Source organism: Brassica napus, chromosome C7 (assembly GCF_020379485.1).
Source record: "Brassica napus cultivar Da-Ae chromosome C7, Da-Ae, whole genome shotgun sequence".
NCBI lineage: Eukaryota > Viridiplantae > Streptophyta > Magnoliopsida > Brassicales > Brassicaceae > Brassica > Brassica napus.
The window spans coordinates 46,820,445-46,844,402 of record NC_063450.1 but is presented as its reverse complement, the minus strand read 5'-3'; the positions used below and the strand labels follow the sequence as shown (position 1 = coordinate 46,844,402).

General features: G+C 34.9%; 4 protein-coding genes and 1 pseudogene across 5 annotated transcripts; 4 read left to right on the top strand and 1 right to left on the bottom strand.

The window, feature by feature from the left end:
* Positions 1–260: 260 nt before the first annotated feature.
* Positions 261–5,924, bottom strand: LOC106410860 (probable glucomannan 4-beta-mannosyltransferase 1). The gene is made up of 10 exons (XM_013851486.3): positions 5,664–5,924; positions 5,209–5,553; positions 5,018–5,116; positions 2,763–3,015; positions 2,548–2,658; positions 2,169–2,305; positions 1,863–1,976; positions 1,089–1,288; positions 809–997; positions 261–531 (listed from the first exon to the last, which is right to left on the bottom strand). The coding sequence occupies exons 1-10, from the start codon at positions 5,727–5,729 to the stop codon at positions 384–386; spliced, it is 1,662 nt and encodes a 553-aa protein (XP_013706940.1). The 5' UTR covers positions 5,730–5,924; the 3' UTR covers positions 261–383.
* Positions 5,925–7,981: 2,057 nt separating this feature from the next.
* Positions 7,982–12,229, top strand: LOC106410316 (putative 57 kDa heat shock protein). 2 transcript variants are annotated; one of them, XM_013850811.3, is made up of 9 exons: positions 7,982–8,309; positions 8,378–8,424; positions 8,502–8,703; positions 8,805–8,882; positions 9,011–10,616; positions 10,702–11,034; positions 11,121–11,147; positions 11,225–11,254; positions 11,830–12,229. In XM_013850811.3, exons 5-9 carry the CDS (start codon positions 10,577–10,579, stop codon positions 12,096–12,098), a joined length of 699 nt encoding a protein of 232 aa, XP_013706265.1. In that variant the 5' UTR covers positions 7,982–8,309; positions 8,378–8,424; positions 8,502–8,703; positions 8,805–8,882; positions 9,011–10,576; the 3' UTR covers positions 12,099–12,229. The 2 variants fall into 2 exon arrangements, with proteins under 2 accessions (XP_013706265.1, XP_048618842.1); XM_048762885.1 differs by having other exon boundaries at positions 8,777–8,882.
* A 1,143-nt stretch (positions 12,230–13,372) lies between these two features.
* Positions 13,373–15,024, top strand: LOC106410314 (putative 57 kDa heat shock protein). The gene is made up of 6 exons (XM_022706853.2): positions 13,373–13,412; positions 13,509–13,853; positions 13,965–14,000; positions 14,106–14,135; positions 14,194–14,259; positions 14,702–15,024. The coding sequence occupies exons 1-6, from the start codon at positions 13,373–13,375 to the stop codon at positions 15,022–15,024; spliced, it is 840 nt and encodes a 279-aa protein (XP_022562574.2).
* Positions 15,025–15,498: 474 nt separating this feature from the next.
* On the top strand, positions 15,499–17,899 carry LOC106410315 (putative 57 kDa heat shock protein). Its single transcript, XM_013850810.3, has 5 exons — positions 15,499–15,607; positions 15,705–16,049; positions 16,146–16,172; positions 16,362–16,412; positions 16,504–17,899. The coding sequence occupies exons 1-5, from the start codon at positions 15,571–15,573 to the stop codon at positions 16,827–16,829; spliced, it is 786 nt and encodes a 261-aa protein (XP_013706264.1). The 5' UTR covers positions 15,499–15,570; the 3' UTR covers positions 16,830–17,899.
* A 2,020-nt stretch (positions 17,900–19,919) lies between these two features.
* On the top strand, positions 19,920–23,115 carry LOC106409546 (annotated as a pseudogene).
* Positions 23,116–23,958: the final 843 nt, after the last annotated feature.

The following is a 23,958-nucleotide window of genomic DNA, read 5'->3' as shown; positions in this document are numbered from 1 at the left end:
TCGTAACAATCATTTATAATTGGTAGCAAATAAATATTTATTACTTAAAAAAAAATATATAATAGGTAATCAAATGAACGAAAATCGAAATTTACTTTTAACTCAACAGAAAAAAATTATCACAGTTAGATATTATTTTAAAGACTAATTCAATTTCTGATTGCATTTTTAGCTTCTTTGTTTATTATGCAAAAAAAAAAAAAAGAACAGTAACCGAAAGTTTAGTGGGTAATAGTTGAATTAATGTATGGACTTTCAAGTAAAGGATAGAAGTGATGATGTTATAGTATACATTCATACAAAGCACCTTATTCGTTTTAACACTAAAAAATAAATGATGCAGGGACACAATTCATGTGGTAATCAAACAATGGGGAAAGTTCTTAGGTTCCGATATAACCAAAACCAGAAACGAAAAAGGCAGTGGCCTGAAGAAAAAGATAGAAGTGTAACCATGTGTGGCCATTGATCACACCATATAATGCACATCCTAGTATGTATATGCCCACCATCACTTCCTTTGAATTCACTCTGCAACAAAAAAAAAACACAAGTTATTGTTAATATAATGTTAATTTGTATTTGGTGAACAAGTTGTAAAAAAAGTTTTTTGATTGAATAAATTTAACATTTATTCAAAAACAAAACGCTACTTGACGGGAAAATCTACTTCTACAGATCTACAAGTGTACTAAGAAATTTTCCCAAAGAAGCGAGCCTAAGATCACGGAGACTGAGTCTCAATGTTCTCCAAAATATCATGCAACTTTCAATAACAAAAATGTAGGTTTTCATTTTCTTCCCTCACCTTTCATAATAAGATTTTTTTTGGACGACCTTAGATAGTAACTTATTCTTCAAAGCATCTCCTAATTTCTCAGTCACAACCCATTCGTTCACTCGTCCTCCTTCAAGTAGGCCAATCCAAGTTCCTTTGGTTCGATGCATAGCCATTACATTCTCGAACAAGATCCAGATTATCACGAGGTAGAAGGATCTAGTTGGACCAAAGTTATATATATACGTGCATTAAGTTGAAGTCATAAGACAGATTACTCTTGATGACTGATTACATTAAGGATAGGTACCTTGGAGTTGCCATGGTGTGGAAGATGGAGATCATAGAGGGAACATAGATGGTAGACCACAATGGAATGTGGATTTCAGGGAAGAAGACACTTGTTGGTACAATTATACAGTAGAAGAAGAATGTCAAGAAGTGTACTGCCACTTTCCTTACGAAGAAAAAACTGTAGATCACATAGAACTTCTTCCATATTGATACTCTCTGTGTTCCAAAACATACATTTGTTTTCAGTTAGTTTTTGATCATGCTCCACAGAGAAAATAAGGGTGCTAACGAAACAAACTAATTGACCTAAACAAACATAATAAAATGCTTTAGATGTTTTTAGAAAATGAAAAAGGAACTCAAAAACAATTTTTAAAAATAAAAATGGTACTTCAGATTTCATTATATTTCATAAAAATGTCGGAAAACCAAAGAAATCAAATCAAAACAGATCCAAACTAAAAACTTTGTTGAAAACCGAGTGATACGAAAATCTAAGTTTCGATCAAACCGTAGTAAAATGGAACCATTTTGAAATCGACACAAAAAAACAAATTTTAAGTTAATAAAAAAGCACCGTACATATAACAGTCCCGTGTCCCACCTAGAGACAACGAGAGCTTAATCAATCAAGCACCGAAACGTGTTTGTATAAATTGGTCCCACTAGTTCAAACAAGTCACCCTGCTTATTACTATCGGGGTTCTATTCAAACTAGAGACGGAATAAACCGGGACCAATCAGTCACTGTCAAGTGGGGATCAAATGAAGCATAGTGACCAAAAAAGACCTTGTTGTAAATGATCTCCATCGTCATTTTTCTGAATAGATTCGCCGGACCACATGACCACCTATGCTGCTGGAATCTGTAGGCCTTGAATTTGCTTGGAAGCTCGTTCCTCACCTGCATACCACCCCAAAACTACCATTTATTGGGTGTGTACTATTCTTAAATATCATTTTCATATTCTGTAACTACTTTTTTTACCTAACTTTTAATATATAAAACGTGTTGACTGGACCGATAGATGTGTTGGTTAATTTATATAATGTCGTTACTAGGTAATAACTCGATTTTTTTACAAAAATGTGTTACCGTGAGGTCGTTGAGGTAGACAAATTTCCAGCCATGAAGGCCAACGCGAACGGCCAAGTCCATGTCTTCTACAGTTGTCCTTGATTTCCATCCTTCCGCAGCGTCCATTGCCGATATTCTCCATACACCCGCGGTTCCTGTAGTTATATTATCCCTTTTGCTATTACATATTTAATTTCCCTTTTTGTTTTATATATGTTATGCTCTTTCCCATGAGATGGTAATCATTTTTGTTTTTATACTATGTGAAGGTTGTTGACTTTCAACACACACATATATATATAACGAATTGAAAACTAACGTATACCCTTGTATTTTACTGAATGTTATCAAATCTTTTTCGTAAATCAATTAAATATGCTTGGAGGTTAAATTATACCATTAAAACCGAAGAAAGCATGTCTAGTAAACCCTGATTCTTGTTCCACCTTGAAATGGTAGTTGAGGGACATCTCTTGCATCCTCGTCATTAAGCATTTGTTTGCGTTCACTGCAAGAAAATCGCCATCCAGTATCATTGAATACCGAAAATTCATTAACCTTTGTTTTAAAAATCAATGGATAATGCATAATAATGCAATCATGTAAGCATACCAAATATCCACCGGGCTTGAACGAGAGCAACATCAGGGTTGTGGACGAGAAACGGGATGGTGCGGGCGAGGTAATCAGGATCGGGTTGGAAATCAGCATCGAAGACGGCCACAAAGTCGCATTGCTTGACGTAGTTATGCGTAAGAGCTTCTTTCATAGCTCCAGCTTTGTAGCCATTCCTGTTATCTCTTCTTTCACACCTTATGTTTATGCCTTGGCTTTGCCATTTTGCAATCTCTATGTCCACACCTTCCTGTAATCCGAAATTTTGTAGCATATGTTTCTTTTCTGAGTTAACAAGATTTAAATTATAGGAAAAGGATAAATATTTTTGTTAAGTTTAACAGTTCTCATTTCAAAAACTAATTGATAATGTGTGAATTCACATATATATTATTTTTTGGTAATGTGTGAATCTTCATATATTTTATATATATTCTTAGAGCATGATTATCGGTAGGGTTTCTTAAAAAAACTTTTTTTTGCTTTTTTTTTTTAAGTCTAAAAAAAAAAAAAAAAATTAAAACTGAACCAATCGCGGACCGCCACGTGTAGGTAGGGCCTACAAACAGTACAAAAAACCCTCCACAAGCGCTCCTTATTTCACCATTATGTGACCGATTATTCTCCTATTTGTGGGGCCTACACCTTTAAAATACACTAAGGACTCATTTAAAAGCCCCCGTTAACAGTGATCTTACGTATTCTTTAATTTTAGATGCGAGATCCTAAGAACTTTGAGTGAAATCTCTGAGTAAAACAATGTATATTAGTATGTAAAGAAAATATTTTAAATTTCTAAAATAGTGTTTTTTTAATATAAGAAGAAAGTAAAAGAAAACATAATTTTGTTCATAAATTGTGAGGCCCTAATTTAATTGTCAAAGAGGTATCACCGGCTAACTAATTAGATATAAATTAATCGAAAAGCCTTTTTCAGTATTATTTTATTTAAGTAAAATATTATCATACTAAATATACAATAATAATTTATTTATATATTTTGTTATTTAATAAATAGTTATATACTAATGGAATCTAGACAAAAAAACAAATATTGAATATATGTTTACCAACTTTTACTAAGGACAACTTCTAGCTCTAAAATACTATATACTAGGTGCTTGCAGTAAAAAAATTTTTAAATCTAATTTATATTTAAAAATAAATTTTATTAAATATTATAAATTTTACTATTTTCTTATTAATATTTAATATAGATTTGATATATATTAAATCAATTTGCATTAAACTGATAAAAAATTATAATTATAAAAAATATAGCCTAAACAATATCTATAAAATTTGTAGATATATAAGAAACTAATGATTTTACGATTATATATTTAATTTTTTTTTTAAAATTGTAGAAATTTTTGAAAGCTTTAGTAATAAAAATTGTATAATTATACAAAAATAATAACATTTCAAAAATTGAAATGTTATATATGAATATATTTATTTTATAGATGATGTATGAGCTATTACCATATTTAAAAAACGTTTACCAAAAAGAAATATCAATATTAAATGTAATATATGAATTATTACCATATTCTAATAAGTTTGTCAAAAATATAAATCAACATTAAATAAAATTATCCATGTCATATTTTTCCGGAAGCCATGTCATCAATTTCAGTAGCCATATCATATTTATTTTGTAAAATTGATTGTAGAGAGGACATATTGCAAAATCACTTCGCAAATATAGTCTAGGGGATATTTTTGGATTAAATGGAAAAATAAATATGATACTAAAATTTTGTTTCAATGTATTATGGATGGGGTTAGTGTTTTACACTAAATGGCGTGCCATTATTAATAACACTAAGATTATATTATTGTAATTTATTTTTAATTAAAATATAATATAGTTAATATTTATTTATATTTAAAATTTATAAAAATAAACATGAATTTGTAGAATTTTTATACTAACTAATATTTTGCTTAATTAATCGATTGTAATTTTATATTTAAGCTATACTAGTTTTGAAAATAACTACGATGTAATATACTTTTTATTATTTTAAGTTAGTGGTTATAGTTTTATATTTAATATATAATCAAGTGGTGTGTCTAAAGAAACAAATAAAACAAAACTTTAAAATATCTTAATATTATATTTAGTATTGTTGTTGGAATTATCATGAACAGCCAATTCTCAGAACAGTGTAGAATCTTGTTTATCATGACATTTATGTAATATATTAATAATATAGTATTATTTTATATTTTAACAAGCTACATACCCTTACGACAGGATCGGTGGAATCATCTACAACTTGAATTACAAGACGGCTCGCTGGCCATAATAAACTGCACACTGCCGCTATAGATATTTGAAAGACCTACAAGTATTAAGAGGCAGTATGCTTTAAACCATCGTTACTTCTCATTATTTTATAGTGGGAAGGTTAAACAGGTATATAAGTATATATACCTCTTTTTCATTGTACATTGGTATTTGGACAAGAACCTTTGGGTAGTTTTCGGATCCAGCCTCGACATCTTCTTGCATGGCCTCCCATTTGTACAGTTTCTCCGGTTTACGTCTTAATAACTTACCGAAGAGTATCACAATGTTCATGTAAAAACTCTCGAAGAACACTATGATGGATAATACCAAACACATAATCACCAAACCCTTGAAAACGGGAAGAAGCACAAGACTTCTCGTTTTTCTCCACAAATATTGGATTTGCATCCATTCAGATTCTGCAGCATTGTTGTCTGCTTCAAGCCTCTCGTGGGCAGCTGCTGAATCTTCAAGGCTCCATCCATTGAACTAATTCATACAAGAAAAATAACTATTTATTAGTTTATCGTCAACTAATAAAGAACACATGCATATATATATATATATATAAAGAGCGAGAGAGAGTTATATATAATTACAAGAAGTAAGAGGAGGCTAAGAGTGGAGTCGTATAGGAAGAGGAAGGGCTTCAGAAATAGAGACATTGTTGCTCTAAAAGCTGAAGCTCGAGAGAGTAGAAGTGATAGCTTAATTTTCTTTCTTTCATGTCCCTTTTATTGACATTCTTCTTAATATTTTTTACTGTGATGCCTTGTCACTTTTTTACTGATACTGCTGCTTCCTTACTTCTATTTTCGTCATACACTGTTTTTTTTTTTTTTTTTTTTTTTTGTAAACTATGATTTCCAAATTATTATTTTCTTTCATATCGCAATTTCAGTGGAGGGGGACGTTAGCGTTATCGCAGCCTCTCTAAGCTGGTAACCACAGAAGGGAACGCAACAAAAAATATCATCACCTCTGCGTGGTTTAAAAATTCCCACATGATTCGCTCATTCTCTACATTTTGATATTATTATTGATAGTTAGTTGTAGTTTTGTTCAATAGTGGCGTATCACGTTTTTTTGCACCACGTTTTCATTACCAAATAAAACTGTTATAAAATAATTAGATTCTTATGTGAATTTAAGAAAAATATAATAGATTATGATATGTGCGTATAACTATGCTTAAAACCAAAAGAATGATACTGGATGTGATTAGTCTGATGACGTATCTGATGTACAATTGTGTCGTATACTCATCTTGTAATCTTGTGCACTAAAAACCAGATTCTAATTCCTTTGGTTTAACACGCCGGTTTAGCTTTGGTGATGTATAACACTGGTTAAAGAAAATGAGATTATTTGCAGTTAGTGTAATGGTACGAAACCTAAGAACAATACCAATATGTATGTTTTGTAGCCCCCCCCCCCCCCCTTTTTTGCTTTTTATTTCATTTTATTTTAAGGAAGTTATTATGGTTTCTTCAATTCCTTCGTCGTTTTTTTTTCTTTTTTGATTTCAAATAATTTTTCTGGGCAGAATCTTATCGGTCTACTCTTGTGTTTAAGCAGCATCTTTCTCTTTGTCACTCTCCGATATGTGACTAACAGTAATAGCGAAAGAAATGAGTTAGTGAAAGTTGATACATAAAAACTGCTATAATTATATAGATGGATTCAATCTGGTATATATGAGTATGACTACTGACTGTTTGTTGGGCTAGTTTTGGCTCTAAACTCTTGATCTCTCATCCCAAAATTGATGAAAGAAAAAAACAGTTTTTTTCAGGTCACATTTTTGTAAAAGCTAGATTGTATTATTAAGTTTTTTAGGCAAATAGTTTTTAACAATAAGAACTAGTAAAAAAATAATTATAATAAGAAAAAAATGTAGAAAAGTGATACACCAATAGAGATTCAAAGTAAATTAACACACATCTATTTTACGTATGAATAACTATAGATTTTTCATATAAAAGTTTCATATATGTTTTTGGAATAGTTGAATCTCAAGAGAGATAATCTTCGTATGAATCTAAAACATCACTTTTCTGACTGAATTGAAAATGATTATCACTTTCTTTTTAATATTCCGGGAGAAGTCACTGATATGGGCATTGTTTTTGGAAAAAATAAATTATTGGGATTTACTCGGCCCAGTAATCGATGTACATATCGGTTTTCGTTAATTAACCATAATAAGAAGAGAATATATATCGTCTAAACTAATGATCCACCGCTTGCATCATAGCGTTAGCAAGCCAGGGACTTCACCCGGGTAATTTAGGGGATACCCGGGATAGTGGGTTCATAGCGTATTCCGTGAAGGGCATATAATGCTGTTTTCCGTTCCCCGGTTCAACAACACGACTTCAACTTCACTTATCAGCTGGGATGTGCTTGGAGAAGTCAAACTCCATGACTCTGAACTCAATGCTAAGTTTCAGAAAATGTACCACGAAAAGGAACAATCATAACGTTAATCTCCACACTGCCAAATAAAGAAGGGCAAACAAGAACTGTCTTTACCTGAAGGTAGATCACCACATCCCCCTAAGGTTGTATTCACCAGAGCATGATCCTGCACTATAAGCCAATTCATGAATATATAAGAAGACGACGTCTCTGTTTTAGAATTGATAAGAACTGATAAGAGTACTTACGGGAAGATACATTGCACAACCTCTCAAGACTCCTTTATATGGATGGCATTACCACTGCATCTTTTGACAGGACAGAATCAAGTAGAATCCTGTCTTTCCTTCAGAAAGCAAATCAGGCTATCGTGTGTTAACAAACTTTATTGAATCTTTGACAAAGTTAAGTGACCAATCCAAATAGCAACATTATGATGTGTGACTGTGTTTTTAAGTCCCTAATACTATAAATATTCATTGCAAATGAACACCAGAGTTCTTAAAATTAAGCACAATTAAAAAGCTAATTATTGAAATAGATCGTACTAAATCGTAAGTTACAAAAGTTGAGGGGTTAAATAAAGAATATAAAGTATTTGCGGGGTCAAAACAGAAGTACTCGCACAGATTTTTCAGTTCTGTCTGAGCAAATTTAACTCAGTTCTCAGCCTTGAAGTCGAAATCCAGTTTTCGGATTTGATCAGTGATTTGAAATTCGGAAACGTAAGAATTTAGGGAGAAAAAATGGCGGGAGCGAGTCGTGTATATTCTGTCAGTCAGATCATACGCAATCCAACATCCAACACTCGTCTCCTTCACGCCGTACGTTCTTCTTCTTCTTCTACTTGATGGCTAATGAAATAGTTTTCTTACAATTTTAATTTTCTCAGGATGAGAAGGTCGTCGCGTTTCAAGACATCAAGCCCGCCGCTCAGAGGTTTTGTCTTTGTTCTCTCGCTTTACTTGTATTGATTTATGCTTATTTATAGTATCAAGGTTAAAACTCTGCTTCAGGCACTACCTACCTGGTTATTCCAGTAGAACACATTCCAACAGTGAGAGACCTTCAGAGAAGAGATGAAGATTACTCATTGGGTTGGTTTCACTCAAAACAAAATACATCAGTTTCTCAATCTTGTATTCTTTATGTATAAAGTCACATGCTAAGTGTTGGAAACGAACTGTTGCATAAAGATGCACCTCAAACCTTACATAGGTTAGTCTTCTTGGTTACAAACACTAAAAATCAATTTTGAATTTAGACTAATTAAGGCTTTTTCTTGTGGTAGCATTAACCTCATCTGTACCTCCACGCAGATTTGGTTTTCACCAGCCACCTTTTAACAGTGTTGATCATCTCCATCTCCATTGTTTTGCACTATCTTTTCTGCCCAGGTACTTAAATATATTCTCTTACTTCCCCTGTTACAAAAAAAAAAAAAAAAAAAAAAAAATTCTCTTACTTCCCCATGGCCCAAAACTGCAAATAATTTTTTTTATATGAAAATGTGACAACAAAACAGATGGAAAGCTGTCAAGTACAAGTCTTTGGGACCTTTTTGGTGGTTTTATTGAAGCAGAGACATTAATGGCCAAGATAAGGCCTCTTCACCCAAAGGTGTAACTGAAGAACCGACTCACCTACTTCATTGCTTGGTGCTTCTCTTCTTACCTAAAAAGACTCTGCTTCTATATAGTATTTTCTGTTCTTTTGTTGGCAAATCTGTTATGGAATGCCAAAGTATTATTGTGGATTATATATGCTAAGTTGCAGTACCTTTAGCGTCTTTGGATGATAGGTTCTCTTAGATCAAGTACAAATAAATTATTTGTTATGGTGTAACATTCTGCTGAAGTCTAAAAGGAACCACTGGAACTCAAGAATATAGGCCTAATAAACAACAAAGCTTCTTACTGTTGTTATGTCTTCAGTAATTGAAATTCTTGATTTTGCCCATTGTCTTGAACGATTTGGCCCCACAAATTATAAGTTTTTTTGGATGGATCTTTGTTTGGTTCTTGCTCTGTTTTTTTTAGTTATAAGTTCTGTGCAGGACAGCATATACAAAATCAACAAAGCTTCTCACTTTCCTGAATTTTGTAATGCCGTTTGAACAAAGTTTCAAGCGATCATGCTGTTATTATTTGATAAAGCAGAGAACTTTTACAATAAAATATCGATTTCTTTTGTTGATTGGCAATGATTATTGATCAAGAGATTGGTGAGTTCTCTTCTTCTAAAATGGTAATAACAACTCTTAGGTTTCTTCGGTATGTTATTATTTACCATGTCTCGTTGTTTTGCCACTATCGCTGTGTCACCTTATGGTACGACCTGTCTAAGTAGTTTCTTGGAACATGTTCGCAGATTAACCACATGAAATCTATACAACTTATGGAAGTAAGTAGTAATCTCATGTATAAATTAGCTTCTTAATTAAATTAAATCTTTAAGCTTATAACTTTCATTTTACGTCGTTGTTAATTTACTATGCAATCAACAACAATTTTCTAGGGAATAATACAAATAAATTTTATCAACTATATGGAAACAATAGACAACTCCACCAACAAATAGAATTTCACATCCTTTCCATTTCTATATTTGTTGAACAATATTTATTCTATACACACTTGTGGAGAAATGACAAAAGGGCTTTTGAGTTTTGAATTGTGAAACAGCCTTTGAATCTGTACAACAAGCCTACTATTTTTCATCCTTAATTATGATTTAATTAGGCATTTAAGATTTTCACCATTAACTCATTTGAGTCTTCAACTCTATACTTATCTGATGATGATGACCGATGTGCCTATTCAAGTTGTAACAAATATAGTTTTATGTGAATTAAATTAAGAAAAACTAAGAAATTGTTCCACAAATAAGAGGAAGACGCGTGTCTCTTAGCTACTGTATTTTTGTCGTTTTCGACTGACAAAATCTTCCCTCCTGGGTTGCCTTCCTCCCATAAAGATCCCCCAAAAACTAAAGTCGTAAAAGCTAAAAACTCAGAGAGAGAGAGAGAGAGAGAGAAAGAGAAGAAACCCTAATCAGTAGCTTACAGCTTACAAACTCACTCTGCTGAATCATGGCCGCCGTTCCTCTACCTCCCATCCCTCAATCTCCCGGTAAGTCCGAAACCAAGCATCAAATCACATTAACTTTCCCCCTTGACTCATCACAAGGTTTAATGTTGGTTTTGTTGTTGAGCAGAAGGATTCTTGAACCCGTTTCTGTTGAACGGGCCAAAAGGGTTTGATGAGTTCACTCCGCTTGCTGAGAACGATGACACTTTCGTGAGGCTTGACCTTCCCGGCGTCCCAGAAGAGTGCGTGAGGGTTGGCCTTAGCCGTTCGAAGAAAGCTGTGATCGTCTACGGAGAAGCACCCAAGGTCCACAACCATGACTCCTCTTCCCGTAAATACCTCACCATCATCAAAACCATTTGCACTTGCTGCGACTTCGTCGGCTTCACCTTCCAAATGTCCGACGGTGTTCTCAGACTTGTCCTCTCCAAGACTTGCACCGATCCCTCCTCCTGCATCTGTACGTCGACTCTCCCCTTTCTATTTTTATTATTTTGTTTTTTTTAATGATATTAATTTCCTGCGTGTATTTGTCGTTTATTACAGCGGTTCTTGCTTTCTGTTACGGAGAAGGTATTAATTATTACGTTACATAGACTAGATAAGTCTTTTGAAAATGTATTTACTATTCTCTCTATCTGATCTCGTAGGTCTCTCTGGCGATAACACGGATGACCATGGTATATGAGAAAAAGACACTAAATCTTTTTGTTCCCAAACTAGCACTCAAGGTCAAAAGTCACAAAAATAGCACTTAATGTTTTATCAAAAGTCACAAACTTAGGGTTTAGAGTTAAAGGGTAGGGTTTAGGATTTAGGGTTTAGGGTTTAGGGTTTAGGGTTTAGGGTTTAGGGTTTAGGATTTAGGGTTTAGGGTTTAGAGTTTAGGGTTTAGGGTTTAGGGTTTAGGGTTTAGAGTTTATGGTTTAGGGTTTAGGGTTTAGAGTTTAGGGTTTAAAATTTAGGGTTTAGGGTTTAGAGTTTAGGGTTTAGGGTTTAGAGTTGAGAAATGAGGTTTTGGGGATAAGATTTCAAATTTTGAAAAATAAAAAAATTAAAATTTTCAAAGGATAAACTTAGAAAGGTGCTATTTTGGTCATTTTAGTTTTTGAGTGCTATTTTTGTGATATAAACTTAGAAATGTGCTATTTTGGAGATTTGCACATGGTATATTCACATCATTAATTAATTGTGTTTATAAATTAAATTAAACTAAATGGAATAATTAATTTGTTTGTTATTATTTGTGGAGCAGGAAAGGTGTATGAGTCGAATCAGCTCGAAAACGGCAGTCTATACGTGCGTTTAGACATGCCTGGCGTTCCCAAAGACAACTTTGCTGTCACAGTCGCTAACGGGATAGTGAAGGTGACTGGTCAAGCTCCTTCCGTTAGCCACGACTCTGCTGGTCGGTTCTACTCTGGTGACGTGGCTATGCTCTCCGCTCCTGTCAACATTCCTAGCCGTCGGATCAAAACCATCGCCAAGAACGGTGTGATTCGCCTCCTCATCCCTCCCCTTTGATTTCATGACATGCATGTTTCTAGACCTTTTTGTTGGGATTAAGCGCTTTGATGTTTTTTTTTAAATTTCGACTACTTTTGGATATGTTGCAAAAAGAGACATTACTTTATTTTGTGTAACGTCCTACGCTTTATGCATGAGTCTTCTCTTTAAGTAAGTAGATTAGCTATCATCAAAATGCGAGACTCTTTGAATGAATCTCCGCATCAAGCTTCTTCTTCTTTGTCAGCCTTGCGATTCTGCTATAACTTCAATGCTGCCATGAAATGAAAACATCATGCTTAATTATAGTTCAAAATAAAGCTTGGGACTATTCGTTGGCAAGATCTGGCGAAACAAGTTTTATTACTTCTATCCCGCTAAACCCAATATATACATGCAAGATAAAAAATTAAACACGATTTATTTTATTTGAAGCCAGTAAGTTATTTTAAAAAAGATAATACTTTGATATAAAACAATTGCCTCATATTTGTACATTAGTAATCATTTGACACACTGAAATTGTTACATTAAATACATGGGGTAGATGAAAGTTATCTAAAGACCCCAATATATGTAGTAAATTAATGTTATCAGATAGCAATATTATTTAGCAAAAACAAAAAGTAAAGTGGGCTTATACGAAATTACTTATAATTTACGTACAAATGTTAAACATTTGGTGGAAGTGGGTATATTTATCTGTATGTACAAAGTACAAACGCTGTTAAAAACAATATGAATTTTTTTTTGATCAAAAAGAACAATATGAATATACTTATAAAACAAACAAAAACAACGTCTTTATCTGTGTGCCTGAAAGCGCATGCAGTTACGAGGTCTACAATAGAGCTGAAAACTAGTCGACAAAATAAAGCTGAAACCTTGCTAATTTTAGCCAAAGACCAACTTTTTAACGTGTCTAAATAAAAACTCAGACCTGTCACTAGTGTACGAACTGTTGAAGATTTCAAAATTATACGTATATAATATATTTTGATAAAAAAAACAAATACGTATATAATATATATATGTAGACTAGACTGTGTATATTACTGCAGGTAAATTAAATATAAGTTTTTTTCAACGTTGAAACTGTTGACAAATGCAAAAATGGCACGTGTCACAACGGGGATTGTTTGTCATTTTTACCTGACAACCTCCATACCTCTCTCTTTCGCTTAAAGGTTCCCTCTGGTAAAATCTCACAAACCTCTAAAACCATAAAGAGAAAAAAAAAGTTAGAGAAATCTTTAAGAAAAACTCCAAAACCCTAACACCTCCGTCTAACCATGCCGGTCATGAACATCGGTCCCGTCCCTCAATCTCATGGTATTATTTATCCTAGTTCTATTCATCATTCTTTAAATCTTTAATGTTGATTGATATTATATACTTATCATATAATATCATCTTTTTTGTGGTCAGATGGGTTTTACGCAAGGAATAATCCGTATCAGGTGAACGGACCAAAAGGGTTTACTGAGTTCAAGCTCATGGAAGAGAATGAGGATCTGTACGCTAGGTTTGATTTCCCTGGTGTCACCAAAGAAAGTGTGAGAATCCTTGTGGAGCCATTGAAGAAGGCTGTTTTTGTGTTCGGAGACGCACCGAAAGAGTTTAGACACGATTCTTCTCACCGCAAATACGGAGCCGTAACGGGACTTGTCTGCGATTGTTGTGAGATCAGTAACATTCAGTGTTTTGTTGGAGATGGTGTCGTCAGGCTCATTCTCTCCAAGAAGAAGATCAATCTTCATTTCCCTTCCTCATGTTCTTGTAAACTAATTTCTCGAACTAATGCAACAAAAAAAAAATCTTTCTTATATATTTATTTTCGGGAAACTGATATCTGACATTTTGTTTATGTTTTGTCTCTGTCAGTTGGAGGTGCCACAATGCCTAATGTTCCTTTCCTTGGTAATGTCTCTTCGTGTTTAATCTCAAATCAATGTATGATTTATTTTTCTTGCTTTCATTTACCAGTTTTGAATGTTAAAGCTTTTTTTTTTGTTCTTGTGACAGCTTGCGTAATTAATGGGTATAACCCAGAAGGTATTGGATTTTAAGTATTGGTTTTTATTCTTTCTATGCATAATTGCATATCATATAGTATCTGACGTTGTTCATGGGATGTGTGCTGATTCTATGGTTGCAGTCGCAGGTGGCCATCCTCTTGGTATGCTTATACATATTAAAGTTTGACTTACTTTTTTACATTTTCTTCCTTACTTTTATCTTTTAAATAATATATTTTATTCTTTAATTTGGTAGCCCATCTTCGTGGACATAACGCAGAAGGTATTTATTTCATTTGATTTGATTATTAAGCGATAAGATAACTTCACAAACCCTCAGGCGCATAATCTGGATTGTTATGTATGTATGTATGTATAATTAAATAATGGCTCCATTGTGACACAACTTACAGTTTATAAATTGAGCTGAGGTCTCTGTAGTATTAGCCGTATGTATATTTCACATTTTTCATGCATGTTCTTTTCTCTTATGTTGTATGTATATCAATTAATTACACTACTGAACAAAGAATTAATTGGGGACGTTAAAGTATATTATAATATTGATAAATGTTATGTTATGTGATTTACTGTTTTGGACAGATCCGGCGTTTACAGGTCCGGTCACACTACCACACCCTTCAGTGTTGGAGGGATCCACGAGTGCCTACGAATCAAAGCATCTCCCAAACGGCGGTCTCTTCCTGCGTATTGACATGCCCGGCGTCCCCAATGATCGTTTCATGATGACGGTTGAAAGTGACGGTGGCATCACTGTTATCGGAAGAGCTCCTCCGGCTTTGCACGACTCGAGCGGGCGTGAGTACAGAGGCAAGGTCGCCGTCGTTCCTCTAGCCTATGACAACCGTCGGATCAAAGTAATTGCTAAACATGGTGTCATCCGCCTTATTATCCCTCCTTTCTAGTTTTATCACCATCTTAATTAGTTCATGCTTATATATGATGGACCTTATTATATGTTTAAACTAATGGACTATTCTTCATGTTTTTTGGATTTTGAATATTTGAAGAACAATATGAATGATATATTTTTATAAGAGCGCAATCAAATTAACATGTATATGTCTATCATGTTTCTATCCATCACACGTATTTAGGTGTAACCAAAAGATAAACATGATTTCACGACGTAGGCTTGTACATATGGGATCGGATCATACACTCTTTTTCTCCTTAATAATTACAAAAATAAAGGAAAAAGTTTCTCAAATGGGGAGTCGAAGCGTGTCTAATTCTGATGCATTACGAAGTCGCAAATGGAAAGACGACACGTGTCCCCTATTGCTTGTCGTTTTTTTTTGCTTGACAGCTCAGTGCCTTGTCTTTGTTCGTTGCCTTCTCTTTCCTCTGAAACATAAAGGTCGAAAAAAACAGTGAGAGAGAAACCCTAAAGAACAGTCACCTTTAGAAATCTGAAACCTCACCGAAAACTTCTCTCTCGTTGTTGAAAAATGGTGGTCCCTCTTACCGTTGCTCCTCCATCTAGAGGTAAGATACTTCTCAACCATCCTCAAATCTCGTTCACGTTTTCACTTATACTATACTTTTTTTCTGTCTTTGTTATGTCTGTTTTGGTGTGGAGCAGAAGGGTTTTACGCGGTTAACAACCCGTTTCTCGTAAGCGGACCAAAAGGGTTCACAGAGTTCAAGATGCTTGAGAACGAGGACATGTTCATTCGGATTGACTTTCCCGGTGTTCCACAAGACAGCATAAAGGTTAGGATTGACCCGACGAAGAAGGCTGTGTCTATCACCGCCGACGCACCAAAAGAGCACAAACATGACTCTTCTCCTCGGAACTACGGCTCCGCTACAGGTCTCGTCTGTAAATGCTGCGAGATCTCCGGCTTGGTCTCACACATGTCGGACGGTGTTCTCAGGCTTCACCTCTCCAAGACCCGCGCCTCATCACAAAGCCCTTCATGCATCTGTATATTACTTTCAAACTAATCCCTTTTTTTGGTTATTTAAATCAATATACTAAAGATTCTATATACTAATAAAATTTTCAATTTATTTTCTACAGCGTTTCTTGGTGGCCCAGACCGAGAAGGTAACCTTTCACCACATTTTCCTTTATTATCTTTGATTTGTTTTTTATACAATTAATTATCTGATTTAATGGTTTATTAATTTATTATCTTGATTTTTTTTTTTCTACAGGTCTTTCTCACAAACTTTTGAATATATATTCTTATACCCTAAATTAATTGTTACTTTTGTCTCTATTTTATGGTCAAAGATCGTTGTAGCACGGGTCCTCACACGTTTCCTCACGGCACGGATCCACATGGTATTTACATATGTTCTCTTTCTGCAAGCTTTTGAAATATAGGTCATTAAACCGTATGTGAAATATAATGAGTTTGGTTGTGGAAGCGCAGACCCGGAGTTAACCGGTCCGTTACTGGAGCCACACCCATGCGTGAACATAGGTTCGGATATGGCCTATGAGTGGAAGATTCTCTCAAACGGCGGTCTATACGTGCGTGTAGACATGCCGGGTGTTCCCAAGGATAGGTTCACCGTCTCCGTCGTGAACGGGAGAGTATCGGTGACTGGTGATGCTCCTGCCGTTGGCCTTGACTCTGGTGGCCGGTTCTACTCTGGTGAGGTGGCTATGCTCGAAAGTCAGGTCAGTATTCCTGGCCGTAAGATCAAGACCATTGCCAAGAACGGTGTGATCCGTTTGATCATCCCTCCCCTCTGATTTTAGTGATGAAAGTCATGAAACCATGTATGCTTCTGAGTTCTGATTCGTAGTTTAGTCTTGTGGACTTCTTCTTTGAAGGTTATGTCGTTATTTTGAGGGATATTTATGTCGCTTTATGTTTTTAATCAACTCTTGGATATGTTCCTTGGCTAAAAAATACAAACTTACTTTATCTATATTTTGAAAACTTTTAGTCTTACAGCTTTATAATCTCTTAAAATTAATTAACCACATGGCTGCAACATTTGATCTGCAACACAAATGTACGTTCTTTAATATAGGTAACTACAAGAACATCGTAGCATTTAAATTAAAACAGCAAATTATAAGCTTTTTAAATTGATTCATGAGAATTTTTACAGCAATGAAGTTTCAAATGCATCAATAATGGGTTGTTATGTGTTAAAAAAACGTCCCATGTATCATCCAACATTTTCGACAATTCATCTTCCCGTTGCCTTAGCAACCTGGATTTTTTTGTCGGAAGCACACACGATCAGGACTTACCAGCTGACATTTTGGAGTCAGGTCTTAGTCTTTTCTCTATGGATGGTGCAACAATTAGCAATTTGATCCTCGTTAAGGATCAATCTTGATGTTATGGATCCTGAGTGTTTTTATTTTTGGGCGTTAGAACTTCAATCCCCATACAATTCTTTCTCAAATTGAAATTTACTCTGTTTACTGATCTTGTTTCACAATTTCATTGTAGCTAGTAGTCTACAATACTGTAACGCTGATAAGATAGTTATATTATCTAAACCTTAAAAGTGAAAACTAGAATATAATAAAACTGAGACTTCAACGCTAATTTCTCTGTTTTACCTGTTTACTATGTTTATTGAGATCTAGAGCCTCGTTGTACACGCTCCATTACAGGTAGGGATGTTAATATGGGCTCAATCTGACAGGGTTAGCCCTAACCCTGCAAACCCATTTGTAACCCTAACCCTCATTTTTTAAACAGGGTTTAAATAGGGTTGGCCCTAATAGGACCAGGGTTTAAATTCTAACCCTTTTATTTTGATTCACACAACTATTATACAATATTTAATAATGTTTTTCATCAAAAAAAACTTAAAGTAGAGTTTTCTCGCCAAAAACTGAACAACGAAATTTTCCGTCGAAACCGCAAAATCGAGTTTTCAACTAAAACAACAAAATCGAGTTTTCCTTCCAAAAACGCAAAATCGAGTTTTTCGTCAAAACTTCGAAATCGAGTTTTCCCGCCAAAAAATCAAAATCGAGTTTTTCACCAAAACCTCAAAATCGAATTTTCCCGTGAAAACGTAAAATTAAATTAAGTTTTTCTGGAAAACCCGTAAAACTCAATTTCACGGTTTTGGCGGGAAAACTCGATTTGCCGGTTTTGTAGGGAAAACTCGATATTGCGGTTTTAGTTTTGGCGGAAAAACTCGATTTTGCGGTTTCAGCGGAAAAACTCGATTTTGCAGTTTTGGCGGAAAAACCTGATTTGTCGGTTTCGGCGGAAAACTCGTTTTTGCTGTTTCGGCGGGAAAACACGATTTTGTAGTTTTCGGCGGGAAAACTCGATTTGCCGGTTTCGGCGGAAAAACTCGATTCGCCGGTTTCGGCGGAAAAACTCGATTTGCCGGTTTCGGCGGAAAAACTCGTTTTTGTGGTTTTGGCGGGAAAACTCGATTTTGCGGTTTCTGCGGGAAAACCCGATTTGCCGGTTTCGGCGGAAAACTTGATTTTGCTGTTTTGGCGGGAAAACGCGATTTTACAGTTTTGGCGGGAAAACTTGATTTGCCGGTTTTGACAGGAAAACTCGATTTTGCGGTTTTTGCGGGAAAACTCGATTTTGCGGTTTTGGCGGGAAAACTTGATTTTGTGGTTTTGGTGGAAAAACTCAAATTAGGTTTTGGCGGAAAAAAACACAAATTTTTTTTTGACGGAAAAATTTTATTCTTAGTTGTGGAGCAAAAACTCGATTTTGCGATTTTGGGAGGAAAACTTTTGATTTTGATGCTCAACAAATTGGAGGAAAGAATCATATGATATCTTAATTTTTCTAGTTTTATCTTTAAAATTTAAGAACAAAAATAAATGAAATATTTTTTTCAATTAAATGAGTTAACCCTGGTACCAACCCTAACCCTTGATTATAATAGGGTCAAAATGGGGTTGGGTTAAAATAGGGCTGGGCTTATAATAAATAAAAGAGGGCCGAGCCCTAACCCTGTAGGTAACATCCCTAATTACAGGTAGTAGCTAGTAGGTTTGGATGTAAATATTATGAACTCCATTGGACATGCTCTAAGGTTATCCTAACTTTGCTGATGTTCCGTTGAGACAAACATTGCACCTGTTTGACACTGACCATGTGAGATATATACGCAGTCAAAGTGTATGCGAAAACTCCATCAAATTTATGTATGAAATGTGAGATTATACTCAAATCAAAGTTTGTGAGAGAACCCTTATCACTTTTGATTTGAATTTTTGGCTCCAGAATATATGTATAATTTTTACCAAAAAAATATATGTATAATACTTTTTTGATCACTATATATGCCTAGTAGTGATCTTGAACAATATACCTCGTGATGTATAATAATTTTTTTGAACGGATTATATAGTTATAAACTCATAAGATAAACTATATTCATTAACTAGTGATAATCTATTTGTATATTCATCAATCTGGGAACGTGCTACACAAGTAATCGTTTATTAACCAATATAAAACCAGTCCAAAATCAGTTTACTTGCGAAACCAAAGACAGTGATACAATAGCCTAGTGGTCATCTGGACGTCTCAATCTGGGTCCAAGTAATTTTGACTTTTGCCACTTCAAAAAAAAAAGCTGACTTTTGACGCTAGGCCAAATTAAGGACCACTAAAAAAAAAAAAAAAATTCAGACAGAAACTTCGAGTTCTGTTTAATTAGTTAGAGCACCCCTATTAGTGAACCCCATGAAGTATTTTTTTTATTATATTTTTTTTCTGTTTGATTTTTGTTTAAAAAAAAAAAAAAAAAATTAATTGGACCAATCGCGGGCCGCCACGTGCCGTGGGGCCCGCACTACAGTGATGAACCCGGTTCACTGGGAAGAGGTGGAAATAGACAAGTTCATCACTATTCATTATTTTAATATTTTTTTTCTTTTTGGAATCTGTGTGAACCCCCTGTAAGTTCACTAATGGAGGTGCTCTAAGAACTTACAAGACGCGTAAGCACTAAAACAAAAGATTTTGCCATAATCCTCAGGAGGATAAGAAAAACTACGTGAATGAAATGAACGCTTGATTGACGATTGTATAGTTTGAGTGATTAACATGTGCTATGTGCATGTATGCAATGCAAGTGGGTTCATTATTCACGTCTTCTTCTGCGGATGTCCTAGGTCATATACTCATAACAGGACTTAACTAAGATCCTACACACCTTCATGATTATCTGAAACGAAACTAATACTGTATGAACATAAACATTTGACTTTGACGTTCGATTTTTTTGTCCTTCGTTTAGTGACCGTATATCAGTTTTGAGGAATTCAACATTTAGAAACTCTCACAGAAACTTCCATTGCTTTTTAAATAGTGAAAACAGACAGATGCTTAAACACTAAGACAATATCTTGTAAGGAAAATGAAGCAGAGGAGTTCCTCACTAATCCTCTGTTTTGTTCTCATTGTTTCCTTTGTTGCTTCAGTTTCAGCACAAACGTGCGTACACAACGGGAAGAACTTCATACCCAACGGTACATTTGACGCAAACCGCCGTCTCATCCTCTCCTCTCTTCCGTCCAATGCCGCGGCTCAAGATGGCTTCTACAGCGGTTCCATTGGACAAGAACCTAGCCGAGTCTACGCGGCAGGGATGTGCATCCCTGGAGCAGAAGCAAATGATTGTTCCGCTTGTATCAAAGGCGCATCTGACTGGTTGGTACAAGCGCGTATTACTGGGCACTTGATCCAACTCCTTGCCTTGTCCGTTACTCCAACAATTCTTTTTCAGGATCCGCAGGTTACTGGGAGATTGTACCTCAGTATTTGGTCATGAACACTGCAAATATCAACTCGAATATAACGGAGTTCAAGAAGATATGGGAAGGATTGATACATGGTATCATTGCTGCAGCTTCTGCGCAAAAAAACGGTTACAAAGCTGATGTTGCAGCCTTGACACCTTTCCAGAATATATACGCGTTGATGCAATGCACGCCGGATATTTCTTCTGGTGATTGTGATAATTGTTTAAGACAAAGCGTTATTGACTACCAGTCATGTTGTGGGGAGAAGACAGGAGGCTATGTTATGCGGCCAATCTGCTTTTTCCGGTGGCAGTTGTTTACATTCTCTAAGGCTTTTGGTAACATTACGTTGGCTCCTCCTCCCCCTCCTCCTTCTCCTCCTCCTCTTCTGCAACGTCAACCATCTTCTGCTAGCGACCAGGCCAAAAAGGCAGACACTGGTAAGTCCTTGCAAAGTTACATTCACAAGAACCTGTCCAAAGATTCAAAGTTTATATGGTTTATATTGTACTTGTACAGGCAGCAGAAATATCTCAATGAGAACTATTATAGCAATAGTTGTTGCTGTTATTATATTCATCATCATTATCATTATCATTATCATTATCGTCGTTGTTTTTGCTCGCCTGTCTGCTCGAAGGGGAAAATCAGACCAACAAGTTGAGTTTAATCAAAGTGAGTGTTGTTCTTTTGTTTAATCATAGCAACAACAACTACATGTATATTATATATAGTCCATGTAACTAATTAAAACCCTTTATTACAACTGTAGCTGGTATCACAACTGTACGCTCCCTACAATTCGATTTCAAGACAATTGAAGTTGCAACAAATAATTTTTCAGAGCGCAATAAAATTGGCCGAGGTGGATTTGGAGATGTTTTCAAGGTATTTTTTTTCTTTAACTATTTGGTGCTTATCTTGAAAACTCTTGTACTTACATAAGGGTAATCAAAGTAATCTGATTATATTGTCTCATTGATGTTACTTGTAGGGTACATTAATGCCTGGTGGAAGAGAAGTTGCAGTAAAAAGGTTGTCAAGAACTTCGGAACAAGGCGAGAAAGAGTTTAAGAATGAGGTTATTGTTATTGCAAAACTTCAGCATGGAAACCTTGTTAGACTTCTCGGTTATTCTGTCAAAGGAGAAGAAAGAGTACTCGTCTATGAGTTTGTGCCTAACAAAAGTCTCGACTCTTTCCTCTCTGGTAAGAAACAAATGATGAAATTGTGTTCTCTATCACATAGTCTAATGGGTCCATATGAGATGTGCAGACCCAATAAAGCAAGCTCAGCTAAGCTGGACAAAACGGTTCAACATAATCAAGGGAATCGCTAGAGGGATACTTTATCTTCATCAAGATTCAAGGCCCAAAATCATACATCGTGACCTCAAAGCAGATAACATACTCTTAGAAGCTGATATGAACCCGAAGATTTCTGACTTTGGGACGGCAAGGATCTTTGGTATTGGCCAAACCAGTTCTATCACTGAAAGGATATTTGGAACTGAGTACGATACGCTTATTACCATTTTATAACTTTATGAACTGGTTCCTTTTTGAACATCACCGATATCAGTACAATTAATATTGCAGAGGTTACATGCCCCCAGAGTATAGGTGCGAGGGGCAATTCTCAGTGAAAACGGATGTGTATAGCTTCGGGGTCTTAGTTCTTGAGATTATATGCGGAAAGAAGAATAGGAGCTTCTGCTCCCCGGGTCCAGATTTGGTCACATACGTGAGTGCCTAAACTAGAACATTTATTTGTTGGAAATAATTTATTGCTTAAACGTGCATGTAACAACTATAAGTTATTTATTTGATTATTAAATTATTTTACAGGCTTGGAGGTTGTGGAGAGAGGAGACACCATTAGAACTCGTGGATCAAACCATTTTAGAGAATTTTCCAGCAGAAGAAGTGACAAGATGCATCCAGATCGCGCTGCTTTGTGTTCAACACGAACCAACAGACCGTCCCCATGTGTCAACAATCGTATCGATGCTCACTAGCACTCACATGTTCCTCAAACACCCGGATCGCTGGATTCTTTATACTAGATACCCCAAACAATCTACAATCATGAAATCCAACTCTCAAACTACCAATGATGGAACTTGATCTCGTTCCCTTGAGAGACATTGGAACTGTTTTACGTTAAACCATGTTTCAAGTATTTCAGTTATTCAAAAGATATGTACATGAGAATTTGTTAACTTATCACAGTTATGTACACTATTTTAATTCATGGTTACGAAATCATATGCATGAAACTAGTCTTGGGAATTTTGTTTCTTTCTTTCGGTTTCGGTTCTAGAGGTTTAAGATCTGTTCGCTTATTTCGGTTTCACGGTTGATTCGGATTAAAAAGTTTGAAAATTAAAAAAAAAAAAATCCGATTAAATGTTAGTTTTCTTTAATACCAAAAATATATGGACCGAAATACTTGAAACTATGTTGTTAGTTATTGTTATCTAAAGAACATAATGCTTAGTCTATTCAATTTTAACTAAGTTTTCTGGAAATCTTTTTCGTTTTTTAATCCATTATTAGTGATTTTGACTCATCTTTGGGCAATGTCAAATTCAAGTTAGTAATCATAATGTGAACTCAATTTTTTTCTTTCCATTCTGAGCCATTCTTAGAAGTTAGTTCCGGTAAGGGCCAAAATATAAGATACCGTAGGTATAAACTTTCCAACAAAAAAAATAACTATAGTTTTGAAATACAACAAATTTAAACTAGGCTTTTAAACATAATCAACACATACTTACATCGCGAATACATATGCCAAAAAATTATGATGTTCATATGAGTAGCAACCATATTTTCATCATATAACCATGGTATTCAAAAACATATATGAGTGTGAATTACTTAAATTAAGTCATCTATGGATATACTTAGTCTAAGTCTAGATTTTGCTCAAAAAAAGTCTAATTCTAGATAATAAAAAATTCTATAAATTATTTGATCATATTTTTGAACCGTTTTCTAAAACCTTCAACACAAAAGTTCTAACACAAAAGTCTCCTTTTCGTTTGTTATATGCTTTCTCTTTCAATAAAGCTGTCGTTAGTTTTTTTTTTCTTTCTTAGTTTGGGGTACAATACAATTTA

What these genes read in the sequence shown, in the direction of transcription:
- LOC106410860 (XM_013851486.3), bottom strand. Translation starts at nt 5,729, where the DNA reads ATGTCTCTATTTCTGAAGCCCTTCCTCTTCCTATACGACTCCACTCTT. An exon ending in TCTACCTCAACGACCTCACG is followed by an intron (nt 1,977 to 2,168) that starts GTAACACATTTT and finishes GGTGGTATGCAG; the next exon opens with GTGAGGAACGAGCTTCCAAG. An exon ending in CACACCATGGCAACTCCAAG is followed by an intron (nt 998 to 1,088) that starts GTACCTATCCTT and finishes TGGTCCAACTAG; the next exon opens with ATCCTTCTACCTCGTGATAA.
- LOC106410316 (XM_013850811.3), top strand. Translation starts at nt 10,577, where the DNA reads ATGGCCGCCGTTCCTCTACCTCCCATCCCTCAATCTCCCG. An exon ending in TCCCATCCCTCAATCTCCCG is followed by an intron (nt 10,617 to 10,701) that starts GTAAGTCCGAAA and finishes GTTGTTGAGCAG; the next exon opens with AAGGATTCTTGAACCCGTTT. An exon ending in TGCTTTCTGTTACGGAGAAG is followed by an intron (nt 11,148 to 11,224) that starts GTATTAATTATT and finishes CTGATCTCGTAG; the next exon opens with GTCTCTCTGGCGATAACACG.
- LOC106410314 (XM_022706853.2), top strand. Translation starts at nt 13,373, where the DNA reads ATGCCGGTCATGAACATCGGTCCCGTCCCTCAATCTCATG. An exon ending in TCTTCATTTCCCTTCCTCAT is followed by an intron (nt 13,854 to 13,964) that starts GTTCTTGTAAAC and finishes TGTCTCTGTCAG; the next exon opens with TTGGAGGTGCCACAATGCCT. An exon ending in GCCTAATGTTCCTTTCCTTG is followed by an intron (nt 14,001 to 14,105) that starts GTAATGTCTCTT and finishes TTCTTGTGACAG; the next exon opens with CTTGCGTAATTAATGGGTAT.
- LOC106410315 (XM_013850810.3), top strand. Translation starts at nt 15,571, where the DNA reads ATGGTGGTCCCTCTTACCGTTGCTCCTCCATCTAGAG. An exon ending in ACAAAGCCCTTCATGCATCT is followed by an intron (nt 16,050 to 16,145) that starts GTATATTACTTT and finishes TATTTTCTACAG; the next exon opens with CGTTTCTTGGTGGCCCAGAC. An exon ending in TCACGGCACGGATCCACATG is followed by an intron (nt 16,413 to 16,503) that starts GTATTTACATAT and finishes GTGGAAGCGCAG; the next exon opens with ACCCGGAGTTAACCGGTCCG.